A 17564-nucleotide genomic window follows, 5' to 3' on the forward strand; every position below is an offset into this window, starting at 1 on the left:
AAGCAGAAAGGTCTTAAGCCTGTCTCTTCAATATGCAGGTCCCTTTCAGGACTCTGACTGGTTCCCTTTGCCACGTTCTCTTTATTTGAGGCAACTACAAATGCAACCTGGAGAAGGGGCGGGGGTGTCCATCCCAGAAGGGCAAAGGCTTGACCAGATCACCTGCTGCATAGGCTCCCACAAGCATGCCAACTTTGCTGCCAATTTTTTATGCCCCTGCAGGGCTATCCCCCTCCTCACCCCCCCCACTCAGTCCAGCAGCACACTTCCTCTGGGAAACCCTCTCTGAACCCAGCAACCCCTCACCCCACCTCCAATCATACAGCCCAGCACAAGCTCCTTGAACTCGAAGCACCTAGGAGTTGCCAGGGGCACCACACTGTAGAGCCTACAGAAAGACCCGAGTTCAAATCCTGCCTTTGTAAAATAAGGATGACAAGAGCACCTCCTACCAGAGGTTGTGGTGAAGATCAAATGAGATAATATTTGTAAAGTGTCTGGCAAGGAGAAGCTTTAGAATCATCGTGTTAGCAGCAATTATTGAAGAAAGCTCCATGAGGGCAAAGATGGAACTTTCTGTCTTGGCATTCTGGGGATCAGGACCAAGGCATCATGTTGCCCACCACATTCTGGAAGGTTCCAGGACAGAAAACACAGTGGGCTGTGTCAGTCCCCAAATTTATTTGGAAACATTTCCCTAGATAAAAAGTAAGCATCAGCAAAAGTCCTAGCTATACAAACCTGAGAGGGCAGGGAGGCCTGGAAATTCAGGCTGGGTCCAGGGTCAGCCCTGGACATGGAGGGTCACCTGCCCTCAGCCACCTCTGAGCCTTCCATCTTCTCACCTTGAGTATAAGGCTCTGCCAGGATCCTTACCACTTGAACCCAACATCTGAACACCAGTGAAGGCTGAGAGGTCCCCAGTCCAGCAGAGTCCAGTTTTGGGGGGGATACCTCAGGAAGCCCCTTGGCCAAAGTCTAAAGCCTGAGCACTGCCAAAGTCTATGAGCAAGGCCGGTCCCAGGAGCAGCATAGCTCTAGAACAAGGGCAGGTGGGGCTCAGGCCTGACTCGTCTTCTTTCTCTTCTTCTTCTCAGCCTTCACAGCCTCATCATGGGCCTTCCTCTTCTGGGCCAGCTTGTTGGCCTGTGAGAGAGAGGGAGAGGGAAATCAAGAACAAAGCGGTGGTGCAGAAAAAGGCTTGGACCAAGGGCTTTTCAACAGCCTCTCCCCCCTGGCCTCCCTTTTCATTTTACTGGGGCACAAAATGTTACCAAAAGACTCATATTCTGCAGACTCAGTCTTAGGAGGGGATGGTTTAGAACTGGGGTGGGGGGGGGGAGAGGGAATGACAGGAAATGAGAGGTGGGAGGGACTTGAGAGATCACCTAATTTAAACTCCTCATTTGAGTCATTTGTACTTCATAACTACCAATTACATTAAAAAGTAAGATTTTCCCTTTTGAAAAGACACAAGAAATAAGAGAGGCCCCAGGCAACTGCCCAGCTGAGGGGGCTGCGTGGGGGGGCCGGCTCACCTCGCGCACTTTCCGCCTTTTGCCAAACATGATCTTGTTGTATAGGTACTTCTCTCTCTTCTTCATGGTCATGATGGCCAACCTCTTCGCTTCATTCTCCTCCTCCTGGGGCAGCTGACGCCTCTTATCCAAGGTGCCCATGGTCACCTGGGGCTTCTGGGGACAGATGCCAGAACATGCTATGATTGGGCCTAATGGGTGGAGACCCAGCCCCCCAAGCCCCCATGAGGTGCTCTAAAGGCAAGGTGAGGAGTGAACCCTTATGACATGCCAGGTACCAGGTTATGCCCTCCTTTGAGCCTCAAAACCACCTTGGGAAGTTGGCATTATTAGTATCTCCACTCTATAGTCAAGGAAACTGAGACAGCATTTAAGAGAATTCCCAAGGCTCGCATACTTGTCATCAAAGCAGTGCTCCCATTCATACCCAAGGAGTAGTCTGGAGGCCTCTGCTGAAGAGGGTGGGTAGGGTGGGGCAGGGGCAGGGGAGGAGATGGGGCCAAGGCTGCATTCTTGCCCCTACCCAATGTGGCCTCTGACACAGGTAAAACTCCTTAACCAAAAGATAGCCCTCTTGTGGCCATTTAAAAGACAAGGACCCTGAAGTCCTGGCCCTGGATATACACAGTGAGGGGCAGAGCTGCCATCTTAGACTAGGGTTCCCTAAGGTCAGCTCCCTTTCAGCTCTAATAGGCTGAGAAGACGATCAAGGATGGATCGTGAGGAGAGGAACCTGTACCCTGTAGCTTGGAGCTCCCCCAAGATGTTCCAGACCCATCACATTTCCCACCCACCCCCACTCCCAGGAGCCACAAGCAGTTAGAGGAAGCCTGTCCAAGGAAAGGAGGGCACCTGTACCTTTCCCTGAGTCCTCCGTTCTTCCATCACCTTCAGTTTGGCCTCATCTTCCTTCTCTGAACCTTCTTCCTCTTCCTCCTCTTCCTCTTCTTCCTCCTCTTGGTCATCATTTTCTCCTCCCTCATCCTCCTCAGACTCCTCCTCCGACTCAGTTGCATTTCCTACAGGAAACATCTCATGATATGTGGTGGCAGGGGAGGTCTGTCCCAAGCTCCCTGCTCTCCCCCACAGTCCTCCCTTGGCACCCAATACACCTCCCCCAGGTTAATGACATCGGGGGGGGAAGAACACAAGTCAAGGTGCCTCCATTTTGCCACATCACTACCTGATCCAAACCCTTCATTTTACAGATGGGCAAACTGAGGCCTAGAGAAAAGAACTGGCTTGTGCAACCCAAGGTCCCAGCCAGAGGGTGTGACCTGGTCTGGTCTCCTGATCCCAAGGCCAGGTGACGTCCCAGCTCTGGCAGTGAGCATGCTCATGGGAACTGGGGCCAGCAACAGGAACATTACCTGGGGCCTCACCCCGCTGCAGGGCCAGCAGCTTCAGCTTCTCAGGGGGTATGTAGTCTCCTTCCTTCTCAGTTACAAACGGTGAGAGGTGGGGGGGCAGGAGTACCCCAGGGAAGTAGTCCTCCACTGGGAGCCGGAGTCGAGCATTGACGGAGTCAAACACCCACTGGGGCTGCACATAGCACCTGGAGGGGGTCAGGAGAGATGAGGACTTGAGGCCCAGCCCAAGTTGGGGGGGGGGGGGGAAGAGGCAACAGGTTGATTGGAAGATCAGAGGACTCACCTGCCAAGGATGGGGGTGGGCTGCATGGGCCGGTCCACAATCTGATGGGTGATGGAAGGCTCCTTCTCATCGTACGGGGCTCCAATGCACAGAGATTTGTCCCAAGACACTTCCCCCCCAAAGCTCCTGTGCAGAGAAAGGGAGGCCGTGAAATGAAATGGAGCCCAGGTGGGAAGAACAGTGGACTGTGGGATGGTCTGCAGAGAACAGCCACTGCCCACAGGCCAGGAAGTGCCCAAGAGCTGGCTTCCAACCCAACATACTCAGGCTGAAGCTGTGCTGCTGGCACTAGGTCTGTCACTCTTAAATCAGGACAACCCACAAAACAGGGGAAGGGTGCACTCACAAGGACCTTCTGATGCCCTCCCCCACTGCATACACACTCATACCTATAAGCATGTATACACATACAGACACACACACATCCACCCCCCCACACACACACAGAGACACACGGAACACTGACCTGATGATGAAGGCCAGGGCCTCGCGAGGAACTTCCCTATTCAGGAAGAACTTCAGACCCTCAAACAGCTTCTTGTGCTTCTCCTGGGCCTCCCGCTCCTTCCTCAGACCCTCCTGCTCAGTGGTCTCCTGCAAGCACAGGAAGGTTCAGTTGTCCCCAGGGTCCATTTTTAAGCTTGAGGGCAAAGGGATCAAGGTGGGCACGGGCCTGATGAGCAACACAGATTCCCTCCCCAGTAAAGGAGCACTGACTTAGTGGGAAGATTTGGGGTCAAATCACCACTTGAGGCTTGCTTTCCTAAAGCTGTCATCAAGCCTTGGTGATTCCACCTGGAAAATGGAAAGACTCTCCTCCCATCCTACCTGATCCCAAACAGCCCAGGGGCCCCCCTCACCTCATCAGCAGGGAATTCATCCACTGTCTCCTCTTCCTCTGTGATGGGTACCATCACACGAGCCAGGCTTGCACTAAGGGCTGAAAGTTTCTGGAGAAAAGCAACCAAAGTAACTACGTAAGCTACAGTCAGAGGCCTAGTAGTCAACAAGAGAAGGAGGAGATTCAAGATCGACGAGTGGCCAGAGAAGAGCGAAACCCAGGCTTCAGACACAGGAAAGTACTGGTCCCTCTGGCTGCCAAGGTGTCAGCCAGCCTAGAGAAGCCCATGACAACTGGGATAACTTGTGAGTGGACCTCGGGCACTAGCTGCGCAGTGATCTGGCCCTGGGCCTTACCTCCAGGCTGCTCTCAGAGTCCATGGCATAGGTCTCATCGTCCTGACTTTTGGCATCTTTATCTTTGGACCCCTCGAGCTAGAAGACAAGTGAAATAGAATAAGAAAAGGAACAGGTGACCATGCTCTCTGTCCCAGGGTGGGCTGGCCGTCAAAGGCAGGGCACCACAGCAAGAGGAGGAAGCAGAAGGCTACATGGTTCGTGCTCCATTAACATGAATCCCAAAGCTCTGCCAAGGCCTTTCAACCTGTTTCCAGGCTCCTGCAGGGAAGCCACTTTACCTTGGGAGGATAGTGGAGATTGAGCGTCTGGTAGAGGCGGAAGTTGACAAAGCCCAGGAGGGTGGTGTAGAACTCGGTGAAGGTGGCCATGACACGATAGTCCACATCGGTTGGATGCTGGGGGAGCCAAGAGTAAAGGAATATGAGGAGCTGTGAGGTAGGCTGAGAGCCAGGTCCACCACAGTTGGACCCTGGCAGCACCATTTCTAGACATAGGTAGAACCCTGCCCCTTGGGCCTCTCCCATGAAAAGGGTGAGATTGGGGCCTCTCCCCATCATGAAAATCAATATAAGCATAGCAGCCTCTTCCTCTGACTTTCGGCCCACCCTTCAAAAAGCAAGGTTTCTGATGTTTCACAGATTCAATGTCCCTGGGATTTAAAGTTGGGCTCTGTATTCAAAGGTTGGGAACAAATAATTCTCAGAAGAAAATGAAAACTATTAACCACATGAAAAACTGCTCCAGATCCCCTGATAAGTGAAAATCAAAACAATCAACACAACTCTGAGATTTCCCTTCACACCCAGCAAACTGGCAAAGATGACAAAAGACGGGAACTTCGAGGGATAGTGAAAAGACAGGTACACTCCTACACCGTTGGTGGAGCTACAAAGTGGTGCAGCCAGTCTGTTTTTTTTGTTTTTTTAGATTTTTCAAGGCAATGGGGTTAAGTGGCTTGCCCAAGGCCACACGGCTAGGTATTATTAAAGTGTCTGAGGCCGAATTTGAACTCAGGTACTCCTGATTCCAGGGCCAGTGCTCTATCTGCTGTGCCACCTAGCCACCCCATGGTGCAGGCAGTCTGGAAAGCAATTTGGAATGATGCAGAGATTGCAACCCAAAAGTCCACACCTTGTGAACCTAGAGATCTCTCTCCTGGACACACAGCCCAAAGAAGTCAGTGAAAAATGGAAGGTCCCATAGGCAACCTTTTTATAGCAGCAAAGAACTATGAATAAAATAAATGTCTCATTGATAAGGCAAGGATTAAGCTATGATGGGGAATGCAGAAAGAGAACGTGTTACTGAGCGATAAGAAATGATAAAAAAAGGTGAAGATGGAGAAGCACGGGAAGATGTGTGGAAACTGACACAGCGTGAGGTGAGGGGCATCAGGAAACAATGCCCGGGAACAACAGACATGTGAAAAAGGGAAATGAATATGGTCTGATTATGATAACCAAGCTTGGCTCTAAAGAAGAGGTAAGAACATGGGCCTCCTACTTCCCTGAAAAAGTGGGGCTCTATGGGCACAGAACACTACATACACAGTTACTTTACTATCCTTTTTAATTCTGGTTCTGGGAGATGGCCACTGGATAGGGGCTGAGAGAAACGTGACACAGAAAGGAAATACATCAATAAAAGATCTCTTTAGGGACCTTGGAGGTCATCCCCTCATTTAACTGAGAAGGAAAGTGTGGCCCAGGTTCTAAGTGAGTTTTTAGCTCAGGTCCCCTTGACACCTTAACTCAAGGAGGCAATGACACTGAGGCCCTCCCATGCTGGAGGCCAGAGGTCCAGGCAAGGCCGTCCCATTTGTCAAGAACCAGGATAGATTAGGGACAAGAATGAGCAAATAACTCCCAGAAAATGAGCTCTAGCCAAGCCAGAGGAGAGGCTGGGCAGAAGACAGGAAGAGGCTGCCTGAGGAGAAGCCTCCATCACAGGCCCTGCTGCCAACCTCACACAAGAAGGATCAGGGGACCATGACCCTAATTCCAGTCCAACCCCTTCATTTGACAGAGGAAACCGACTCAGACAGAGAAGGGACTTGTCCAAAGTCCCCCACACCTGGAAGGTCACCCCAGTCAAGTCTCTCACTACAACTCCAGAGTTCCCTCCTCATCCCCCATGGCTCCAGGCTTCCCTCAAGATTGACCTCAAATCCCACTTTCTACAGAGGTTTCCCAATAGCACTTCCCTCCAAGATGGTGGCCCATCCAATCTGACTTTGTAGGGATCTGCTTGCTTGCTATCTCCCCGAGGCCAGGGATTGCTTTGGCTCTCTCTGCATCCCCATAGTCCTTAGCAGTGGGCCTGGCGCTGTTCATGATATAAGGCCACAATCCCTCAGCAAAGCCCCAAGAGAAGGAATAGACATGGATTTTGTTCCCAGGGAAAGACAGAGCCCCTTCAGCTACCCCCAAAGGTGGCTGGGTCACCTTGCTTTTACCCACTTATCAAACAGACAAAAATGAGACACATTCTTTTAGAATCAGGTGATGCAAAGAGGGGCAAGAAAACCCTAACCCCAAGAGATGAAGACATGGCCCCAGAGCCTCTAGCAGCCGGGTAGAGCTGTCCACCAGGATGGGACAGTCATCCCCCTGCCTTCCCAAGACCACAAGGGCTTCTAAGGATCAAGTGAAATCATAGAGAGTGACCATTGTCACAGAAGAGAGGTAGCCATCCTAACCACAGAAGGGAAAATGACTATTTGTGCAGAATCTCTTTCCCTCTGAGAGCTTCCTTATCTGTGCCATGGGGTACTCTCTATAAGCTGCTCCCTGTCATCATCAAAGACTAAGAGAAAGGCACCCCTGGTGACCATGGGCCCCACCCCCAGACATCAAGCCCAGGGTCCCTCAGCACTCCCTGCCACCAGGAATCCACAATACTCTTCCAACACAAAGGCAGGCCAATCAATGACAGCCTGCACCCCAAAAGCCCCAAGCAAAAGAACACAAGGGCCCAGTGAGGTCAGCAGGCAGGAAGAGGCCACCCGCCCACAAGAATTCATAGCCAAGAAGGTGAAAGGAAGGGCATCCATGCAGGGCAGGTGTGCAGGGAGAACAAGGGAGGTCACAAGGATCCCCAAATCGTCAGCAGGTCCAGCTAAGGACACAGGATGAGAAGGGCACCCCAGAGAGGTTGGGGATGGGTGGGCTGTGATGAGCAACGATGGGGGGAGAGAACACTCATCCTGACGAGACTATGGAACTACAGAAGGGACTAGGACAAGCCTGTCTTTAAAATCCAAGGAAGTCCAAGCAGCCTGGCTGAGGGGCTGCCAGGGTAGAGGGCCTACGACGAGGGAAGCTCCGGGGGGTGGAGGCAGAGCCAGGCCTGATGGCTCCCCTCCCCCATCCCCTTTCTCTGGCTCCCTATTCAGTGCCCCAGAGAAGCCAGCACAAAGAAAGCAGCTGAGCTTCCTGGAGTGGGAGGGAGGAGAGGAAGAAGCCAGCACGACTGTGTGTGTGTGTGTCCAGCTGCCAGTAAGACTGGCTCCCCCAGGAAATAGGCCCTGGGGCCTCCTCCCTAGCCCACCCAGGATCTGCAGAACAATAGGGAAGGCCCTGACGGGGCTGAGGATGGCAGAGACAGCAGGGTCCTCCCTTAAAAAGCCCCTTCTTTTGGCAGGGATGGCGTCCTCTGCCCCTGCTGGTTCATCTCAATAAGGTCCCTGGCCCCACCCCACCACTGCAAGGGCAAAGTCGGGAGATGTAGAGGAATAGTGGCAAAAAATTATCGCCAAGATCAAATAGAGGACTTGATTCCGGGGCTTTGGCTGTGACACCATGTGCCGGGCAGGAGGGGACTGACTCACGTTGTGGGAGAAGGTATAGGGAGTGATCCACACGATAGGCTGGCCCAGCACCTCGGCCTGGTAGTAAATCCCTTTGATTGACAGGAAGACCTGGTGGGGAAAGGACAGGTAAAGAGAGGGGAGCAGTGTGAAGGAAGGAGAGAGGCTGGGGGGGGAGGCCCGACACTGGATCTCAGGGCTCACCTTGCGCAGAGACCGGGAGGTGATGATGTAGTTGAGGAATTCGACAGTTAGCCTGCGGCACAGTTGGATGGTCTGGACGTGACACTTGCCAGTGCGGGGGAAGGTGGAGAAGAGGAAGCACATGGACAGGGCATCATCCAGGTCTCGCAGAGCATCGATGAATGTGGGATACCTGGGAGTCCCCAGGGCCAGGAAGCAGAAGGGGAGGGATGAGAAGAGAGCAGAGGGGCCTGGTCAGTCCCCTGTCCCCTGACAATGGTGCCTATGGTGAGGCTTACATTCATTTTATGGCAGAGCTGGGATGGAAAGGTATTTAAAACAAGCAAAGCCCTTGGCTCCTGGGGGCCCCAGACTTGCTAAGAATGCTCTCTAACCCAATTCTGAATGGAAACCCCATGGCCACTGGGGGGGGGGGGGCATGGTAAACAAAGAGTCAGGCCTTGGAAAAATTCCTCTTCCTGAGGACAGATGTGGCCGAAGACACTTCCTAGACTCTCAGCTGACTGACTCAGTTTTCTCATCTGTAAAACGAGCTGGAGTAGGACACAATAAACTGCTCCAGTATCTCTGCCAGAAAACTCCACATAGGGTCAGGACAGATCAGAGAGAATGACCACAAACCCCCGCAGTCCCCACAGGCTTCCTAGTGAAGAGTATGGAGCTTAATCTTTCAAGGGGAGGACACTCCCTTTCAGTCCTCCCCAGGGCTGCACCCAGAATCCCAAAGAAGAGTCTTACCTCTTCAAGGTAAGACTCGACTCAGACAAAGCTTGATGAGAGCCTTGGGTTTGAGTCATATGAATACTGATCTAGGAGTCAGAGATCTCAGGAGCCCAGTAGGCCAAGAAAAGCTGAGACAGCCAGGGAGGAGGAAGGGTCAGGACAGACCGGGGGGGGGGCAGGGAGCATGCAGAGGTTCCCATCTGGATACAGGACCATCAGACCTGAGATCCAGAGCCAGAAGAGACCTCGGAGACCAAGGAGTCCAACTGAGGCCCAGGGAAGTGAATCCCAGAGATCTGAACCCAAGCTTCCGTGGGCATTACCCTGCCCCCTCAGTTTCCCTGACTGCCCCAGCAGCTGCCTCAGGAGAATCTCAATGACCAGAGTTGCTTCCTAGTAGGCTGGAGGCTCTCCTCCCCTGGAGGGGACCATTCTGAGGGCCTGGTCAGCTGGGTCCCAGAGTGGCCTCTAGGACAGCCCATCCAGGATAGCCATCAGGGCTCCCCCTGGGGCTCCGCCTCCTCCTTGGGAGGACTGAAGTGGTGCGCTCACCTCTCCTTGATGATGTGATCAAGCTTGTAAACAGGTTTGTTGTCCTTCAGGCGTTCCACAGTATTCCACTCGCTCTTTCCATAAGCTTTCCGGAGCTTCCGGACAAACACCTGGCCAAAGGGGAGGAGACCAAGGGATGCCTTTAAAAAAAACTTTCTTATCCTGAACACAAACAAAAAATACCCACTTTCATAGACACTGCCCAGCACAAAGGAGTCAATGTGTGTAAAACAGAAGAAATAAATCCTGCACATTCCCCTCCCATGACACTGTTTACTACTGTTCTGGACTTTTAAAAAGCTGACAATGCCTAACAGATTGGTCAACGTGACTAAAAAAAGGACAATGATCAATGCTGGAGGGGATGTGGGAAAACTGGGACAACAATGCATTGTTGGTAGAGTTGTGAACTGATTCCACCTTTTTGGAGAGCAATTTGGAATTATGCCCAAACGACTACAAAACTGTGCCCACCCTTTGATCTAGCCACACCACTTGGTCTGTCTCCTGAAAGGATCAGGAAAAGGGGAAAAGACCCACCTCAATATTCACGGCAGCTGTTAGTAGTGGCAAAGAATTGGAAATTGAGATGCCCATCCATTGGGGAATGACTGAACCAGTTACAGGATATCAATGTGATGGGACACTATTATTCTCTAAGAAGTCATGAGGGACGGGACTTCAGAAAAGCCTGGAAAGACTGTCATGAACTGATGCTGGGTGAAGTGAGCAGAATCAGGAGAACGTTGTGCACACTAACAGCAACAATGAGCAATGAACAAATGTGAAGAACTTGGTCATTTCAGTAGAACAACAAAGGCAATTCTGAAAGATTTTTGATGGAAAATACCATCCAAATTTAGAGAAGGAACTGTCTTCAATTCTTAAAAGTTGTCTTAGGTATTGGTTTTTCTAATTTTTTTGTTTTGATTCTTCTTTCACAACGTGGTTAATATGTTACTAATATTAATTATTAATATGGATTTTATGTTTAATATGGTTATACATGTACAAGCTATATTAAAATTCTTTCTGTTAGGGTGGGGGGTGGCAAAAGGAGAGGGAGGGAGAAAATGTGAAACTCAAAACCTTGCAAATAAAAAGGTTCTAGAAAACTACCATTGCACGTAATAGGAAAAGTAAATAAAATATCAAAAAAGGTAAGAACCTCCTTTTCTTTACCTTGGTCTTTGATCCCTTCCCCTTCCCCACGATGCCCTGCCCACAACAGCAGGTCCTAGAGGGCCTGCTCCCTGGTTTTCTCACCTGGACTTGGTTCCCTCTTCCCTCATCTCTAAGGATGTTTGACTTCCCCAAGCCACAGCCATTCCCCATGGATGGTGACCTCCTCAAGACCCTGATTCTCTGCTCCGGAGACATTTCTCATTTTCTCTAGTCTCTCTTATCCCTCTGATGGGCTCCATCCCTGCCGAGCTCTGGAGAAGTTTCCAGTGTTCTAGCAGAAGGGAGGACTCTAATTTTGAGCTTCTGAGAGACAAGAATCTTTCTGGCTTGAGGTCTGATGGGGTCCCTGTTGGCACTTCCACAGTTTTACAGAAACTTCTGACCAACATCTCACCAGGACCTGTGAGGTCAGGCCAGAGTCACAAGTCACTTATGGGGCTAAAGGGACTTGATTTTACAGATGGGGAAGAATGAGGTCCAGATGGTATCCAGAGAATCCTCTGCTGAGGCCTCTTTCACTACCAGAAGACTTTTTGCTTCACCACCTCCTCTTTACCCCAGTCTCCCTTCCTCTGCAGCCTGGTCCTCCAGAGGATAAGTGGAGATGGGAAGGGAGGGAAAATCTTAGGAGAAAAAAAAAACTTTTTTGTATGTCTCTCTGACCCCTAATGCCCCCTTCACAGAGGAAAAAAAAGTTAAAGGGAAAACATTCTCTCCCAAATTCTTTTAAGTCTTTATACACTAAATGTTGTCATTATATAATCAAATTAAATCATATATAACATAGTGCTGTGATCCTGAACATATAACTCAAAGATCCTTAAAAGACCCCTGAAAATAGAAAAAGGAATGTCAGAGCCATAGAACAGGGGATGTCAGAGCTGGAGAGGACCTTAGAATGGGAAATGTCAGAGCAAAGACCCCAGAATAAGAAGGCTTATCTGGTCCAATTCCTTATTTTACAGATGGGATGGGTTGGGCCAGGAAAAGAATGACATACTCAAGGTTATATAGAAATAAAGGCAGGATTTGTATACTTGCTCCCCACTTCGATATTTCGGTCCCTCCTTTACCTATTTTAGAAAAATCTTCCTACTATTAAACCCTCATTTTACACCTCTGAACAGGAATCAGAAATCCTTGTGAGGAGGGGGCTAGAGTCACCTAGAAGGAAAGGACTGCATTGTATAGAGGAACCTGAGGCTCTGCGGAGTTAAGTAATTTGGGCCCTCACCCCAGCAGTTAGCGTCTGAGGCAGGATTCCCACTCAGGTTCTTCCACCTTAGAGAATCCCCAGTTCTAGCCTCCTCTATTTGAGTCCACACCGCAGCTGCCCCACTAAGGGAGGGCCTGGGGCAACCATCCTCTGCCCCCCAAATTAGGCCAAAAAGTATGAAGGGCCAGCTTCTGTGGGACAAGGGGGTGGGGGGAGACACTAGCCCTCCCCTCTAGGAGCCTGCAGTTTAATAGGAAAGACAACCCCCCCCACGCTAAAAACGGTAGCGCAGGTAGCGCAGGTGAGGACTTAAAGTCTTCGATGGAGATCCTGACCTTGTAGTCGCGGAACTTGTTGACAATGGGCTCGTGGAGAAGAAACTTGATGTCCTTGAGCAGGTAGAAGGTCCTGGCGGCTGTGGAGCCCTTGTTCACCTTCTTCTTATGCTTGGGCTCGTGAGGGTAAATGCCCTTCAGGATGCACAGGCGTCTGAAACGATGCACCCCCCCCCCCAAAAAAAAGCAATCAGTGCTCACGAGCGCCTGCGGGGCTGAGCAGGGGCGCGGCCACCCTGCCCTCAGTCAGTCCTGCCCCTGGCTCAGCACCCCAGAACCACCCCAGCTCATCCTCCCGGCAAAGTGCCCTGTCCAGGCGGGGAGACAGGGAGGCAGCCCGGGCTCGAGGGCCATCTCTGATCCGGGGTGCTCCCCCCCCCCAGCGGCTGGAGCCGGCTTCTCGTCCTTCATCCTGCGAGAGGACCGACCGGACATCCCTGTTCCGCGTGCGCCCAGCTGGGGCTCGGAATGGGCTGCCAAGGTCGGGCCCAGGCAGTCTGCCGTACAGACCGGGGGCATCACTGCCCTCTGTGAGTGGGCACACAAAAGGAACTCACTAGGGCTAGGAGCTGGAAGAGGCCCTGCCCGGCTGCGAGGGCACAGGGGGCACGTCCGACCCAGGCTCCCGGGTGATGACCCCGGTTGCCCTTTAAAGAGGACTTGAAGGTTTGTCTCCTCGGGCTGCTGCGGGCAGCATCGGGGCCCGGGCTCCGGCCTCGCAGCCCTGCCGCTGCCCCCCGCGGCCGAGGCTCTCACCTGAAGTCGGCCAGGCTCAGCTGCAGCTTCTTGCGGGCTTTGTTCCTGGTGATGTAGTTGGTGGCCGAGCCCCGCTCGTACTGGCGGCGAAGGGAAAAGGCAGGTCGGCGGGTGAGCCCGGCGCGGCTTTCCTAGCCACAGCCGCGTTTCGGGGGTCTCCCGAGGGGCAGCCCCGCAGCTAGCGGCCCTCGGGCCCAGTGTCCGTGCCGCCCCCGCCCCCCCCCCGCCCGGGGCGCCCCCCCCCGCCCGGGACGCCCCCCTACCTTCTTCTTCTCCAGGCCCCCCATGGCCGCGCCCTCTCACGGCTCCGAGCGGAGGAAGCGGCGCGGCGGCGGCTGCGGCCCCACGCGGCCCCCCGGGCCCACGTGCTTCCGGCCCGGCGGGCCCCGCCCCGCCCCCCGCGCGCCTGCGCACAGCTCCCCGGGGCTCCCCGGCCCGCTCGGCCGGCCACTCCCCCCCTCCCCCGCGGGAACCGGGGCGCCGCCGGGGACCGAGCGCTCCCGGCTCACGACCCGGCCCCCGGAATCAAGAGCGGCGTCTCGGGCAGCGCGCGGGGCAGTCCGCCGGGGCCGGAAGCTAGCCTGAAGGCGCGGGGCACGCTGGGAAGCAAGGGGGCGGAAACCACCGGGGAGGTGGGGGAGGAGGATGCATTCTGGGAGGCAAGGGGGCGGAAATGGCGGCGGCGGGGGGGGGGGGGGGGGAAAATGAGTGGCGCGGGGCATGCTGGGAGGCAAGGGGGCGGAAACCACCGGGGAGGTGGGGAGGAGGATGCATTCTGGGATACAAGGGGGCGGAAACCGCCGGGGAGGTGGGGAGGAGGATGCATTCTGGGATACAAGGGGGCAGAAATGGTGGCGGCAGGGAGAGGTGGAAGGTTGAAAACGATGGAAATGAGTAGCGCGGTGCATGCTGGGATGCAAAGGGGCGGAAAAGGCGGCGGCCTTTCCCGGCGGTGCTAGGGGGTGTAGGGGTGGGGAACCACTTCACAGCCCCCCCCCAAGAGCAAAAAGTCAGTGGAATTCCGGGGTCCCCGGGGCGCCCGGCGCGGCCGCTCTCCTCTCTCTGGGGGCGGGGCTGCGCGGCGGGAGGCCTCGGAGTCTTCCGGGGTCCAGGCGCTGCCTCCGGGCGCCCCCTGGCGGCGCCCGCGGAGGTTTCCTCCCGGGGACGCTCACGGGTACGAGGCTGTGCCAGGCCCCGCCCCGCGGGGGGCGGAGCGACATGGGGGCGGGGCAGACGGAAGAGGGAGGGGGTGCGAGCCGGAGCTGAGTTCAAATCCGCCCGCCCCAGCTGGGGGACCCTGGTCAAGCCACTTCACCTCGTTGCCGAAAAAACTAGTGACAGCTGATGGGACAGTGAAGAGTCCAGACTGAGTGTGCTCAGCAGTAGCAAGGGAAGGGCTTGGGGTCCCGTCTCCAGGACCCCCAGGGTCGGGGGACCAGGGTGCACTCTGCAAGCCAGAAGCTCTGTGTAAAAAACGAGCTATTTTAAAGGATTCGCCAGCTTTGCAGGATTCCCACAGCAGGAGATCCGAGCTACCTACAGGCTCAAAGTGCTCGAGGAACGGGGGGCTTCAAGCCTGGCTGATGCCCCTTGTGCTTTCTGGTTATTTCTGGAGTCTCCCCCTCTCAGAATATCTCAAGACAAAACAAAGGAGGCTCGACAGAATTTAAAATGGACAATTTTAATAACGTACAATGGAAAAGATTTTGCATAAACAAAACCAATGCAACTTAAATTAGAAGGGAAACTTAACTGAGGGAGAAAATCTTTGCAGCAAGTGACTCTGATAAAAGTCTCATTTCCAAGATACAGAAGGAATTGAGCCCATGTTAGGGCTTGTCTAGGCCTCCTGTTTACACAGCAAATGTCCCTTAGGTAAAAGCATGAAAAATAATCTCTAGCAGAGCACCTAACACTACCTTGACGAACCTCCAACTTGCCGCACGTTCTCTCATTTGAGCTTTATGAGTCTGTTTTTATCTCTATTTTACAGACGAAGGAACTGAGGCTCAGAGTGAAATGAATTGTCCATGCGCACCAAGCTGGTGAGTCAGAGCCAGATTTTAATTTTCTATCCTTAAACATTTTCTTTATTACCTCACGCTTTTTCATGATGGTATCCTGTAAGAAGTGTCAATGTCATTTTTCAGATGAGGCACTGACTTAGCCAAGGTCATACAGCCAATAAAAAGGGGAGTGAAGACTCTAATTTGACTGGCCTGGCTCCCCAGCCAGTAGTCCCAAAGGGGCTCTCAAAAAGTTCTGTCTCTATAAGGCAGAATGCAGAAGCTGTTGTCCTGATAGACCACTTGAGGTGATGGGAGAAGGGACATCAACACAGGCTGCTCCTGTATCAGAAATAGTATGAGATTGGAGTGTTTTCTGAGGGCCATGTGAGACTCCTAAAAGGGAAACTATGGTCTTAATGAAAGGAATGACTAAAACCACTTGAGGAAGAGGGAGGAGGCCAGTCTGATTGAAGGAAAGAATTCTAAGGAAGTCAAGGGAAATGATCTGGATGGATGAGATGAGGGTAGATGGTAAAGGATCTTGAACACCTGACCAAGCTTGGCCTTGACTCTGCTTCTGCCCTGCCCTGAGCTTTAGTTTTCTTCTCTTAAAATGAAAAGCCGGGGTGGCTAGGCGGCACAGTGGATAGAGCACCGGCCCTGGAGTCAGGAGTTCCTGGGTTCAAATCCAGTCTCAGACACTTAATAATGACCTAGCTGTGTGGCCTTGGGCAAGCCACTTAACCCCATTGCCTTGCAAAAACCTAAATAAATAAACAAACAAGATGAAAAGCCATCCCATTCAAGATCTTAGTCACTCTCCTTAGCTCCAGTCTCTAAAGAAGAGGAAGACCTTCTTACCAAGATCAGTTCCCCTGCTTGTGCTCTTGATCCCCTCCCATCTTCTCTGGAAGTTGGCCACTTTCTTCATCCCCTTTCTCTTTGTAATAATACTTGTCTCCTGCCTGCTGCCAGCACTTAATACCACTGTTTGCCCTTCATTTCCAAAGAAGACCACAATAGCAGGGAAGTGATGTCATGACAAACTCGTGATTTGGATTTGAGTGAGGAGGGGGCTATGCTTAGTCACTAGCCTCACTTTCTCCTCCAGAACCACCTGGGTCCAGTGACCAGATATGGATCAGGCCAACTAGGGATGGCCCTGAATGCAAGGCCATCAGGGTGAAGTGAGTTGCTCAAGGTCACACAGCTAGTACGAGTCAAGTGTCTGAGGCTGGATTCAAACTCTGTCCTCCTGACTTCAAGGCCAGTGCTCTACCCACTGCACCACCTGACACATAAGCAATAAGGTTTTTGCAATGGTCTGCCAAACTTCCAATTCAGGAGCTATACCAATGAATATTGGAGCCTTCTCTGCAACCTAGCCTAGGTAGCCTGGAACTCTCAGTTAATGTATGTCAGATCTTCCTGGCTCTAAGGCTGGCTCTCTGGCCACTAGGCAATCTTGTCTCTTTTCAGGAAACATTGTGGGCATATAAATGCTTTTTGATGGCTTTCTACTTCATCACTCACTAGAAACATCTCTAGAATCATCATTGACCTCCTTGTTGATATAAAGGAAGAAGAAAAAGAATAGATCAGGGTGTCCTAATTCATTTATTTAGATTGTACAGTGAATAGAGTACTATTCTCTAGAGTCAGGAGGACCTGAGTTCAAATGTGACATCAGACACTTACTAGGTGTGTGACCTTGGGGAAGTCACTTAATCCTGATTACCTCTCATCCAGAGCTATCAGCAGTTGTCCTGATACACCTGGGCACTGGACCCAGATGACTCTGGAGGCGAAAATGAGACTGAGCACAGTCTCCCTCACTCAAATCCAATTCATGTGCTTGTCATGGCATCACCAAAGGACAAGTATCATCAGGCATAGAAAGTAAAAGTCAACTAATAATCACAATAGAGTACCAAGATTTAAAATAAAGTTCAAGAAGTTCATCTTATTCCAAGGAATTAAAGAATTTATATGGGGAATGTTTCGTGGCTACTGTTCTTGCAGAGCCATCTCAAAAAGTGTCTTTGCCAGGAGCTCATGGGGTCTCCTGGCTGATTGTTAAAGGAAAGTACATCAGTGGGGGCTCAGGAGTCAAGTTAACAAGGAACATTATTAAACAGATCTAAAGTGCTGGGCTCTGTATTTAGAGCCTGAGATACACATAGGGAGAAAAAAAAGAAAACCAGTCAAGATTCTAGTGGAGAAAGACACATGTAAAAAGGAGTGGAAGAACAGAAAAGGGAGAGGTGGTTGCTCATGAGCATGTTAGCAAAGTCCAGAGATTTGGAAGGAGAGCTAAGACAGAAATGAAGGAACTGCCTCTGGATCCTTCTTCCAATGGAATTCTCCAATGAGAGGAGGGATTTC

General features: G+C 52.2%; 1 protein-coding gene across 1 annotated transcript; it reads right to left on the bottom strand.

Moving 5' to 3' along the window:
* Positions 1–664: 664 nt before the first annotated feature.
* Positions 665–13542, bottom strand: PES1 (pescadillo ribosomal biogenesis factor 1). Its single transcript, XM_074206343.1, has 15 exons — positions 13434–13542; positions 13171–13250; positions 12415–12568; positions 9679–9788; positions 8404–8575; positions 8221–8310; positions 4670–4786; positions 4389–4466; positions 4052–4141; positions 3658–3785; positions 3192–3317; positions 2909–3093; positions 2397–2557; positions 1539–1694; positions 665–1146 (listed from the first exon to the last, which is right to left on the bottom strand). The coding sequence occupies exons 1-15, from the start codon at positions 13455–13457 to the stop codon at positions 1060–1062; spliced, it is 1758 nt and encodes a 585-aa protein (XP_074062444.1). The 5' UTR covers positions 13458–13542; the 3' UTR covers positions 665–1059.
* Between the last annotated feature and the right edge of the window lie 4022 nt (positions 13543–17564).

This window comes from Macrotis lagotis, chromosome X (genome assembly GCF_037893015.1).
Source record: "Macrotis lagotis isolate mMagLag1 chromosome X, bilby.v1.9.chrom.fasta, whole genome shotgun sequence".
Lineage (NCBI taxonomy): Eukaryota > Metazoa > Chordata > Mammalia > Peramelemorphia > Peramelidae > Macrotis > Macrotis lagotis.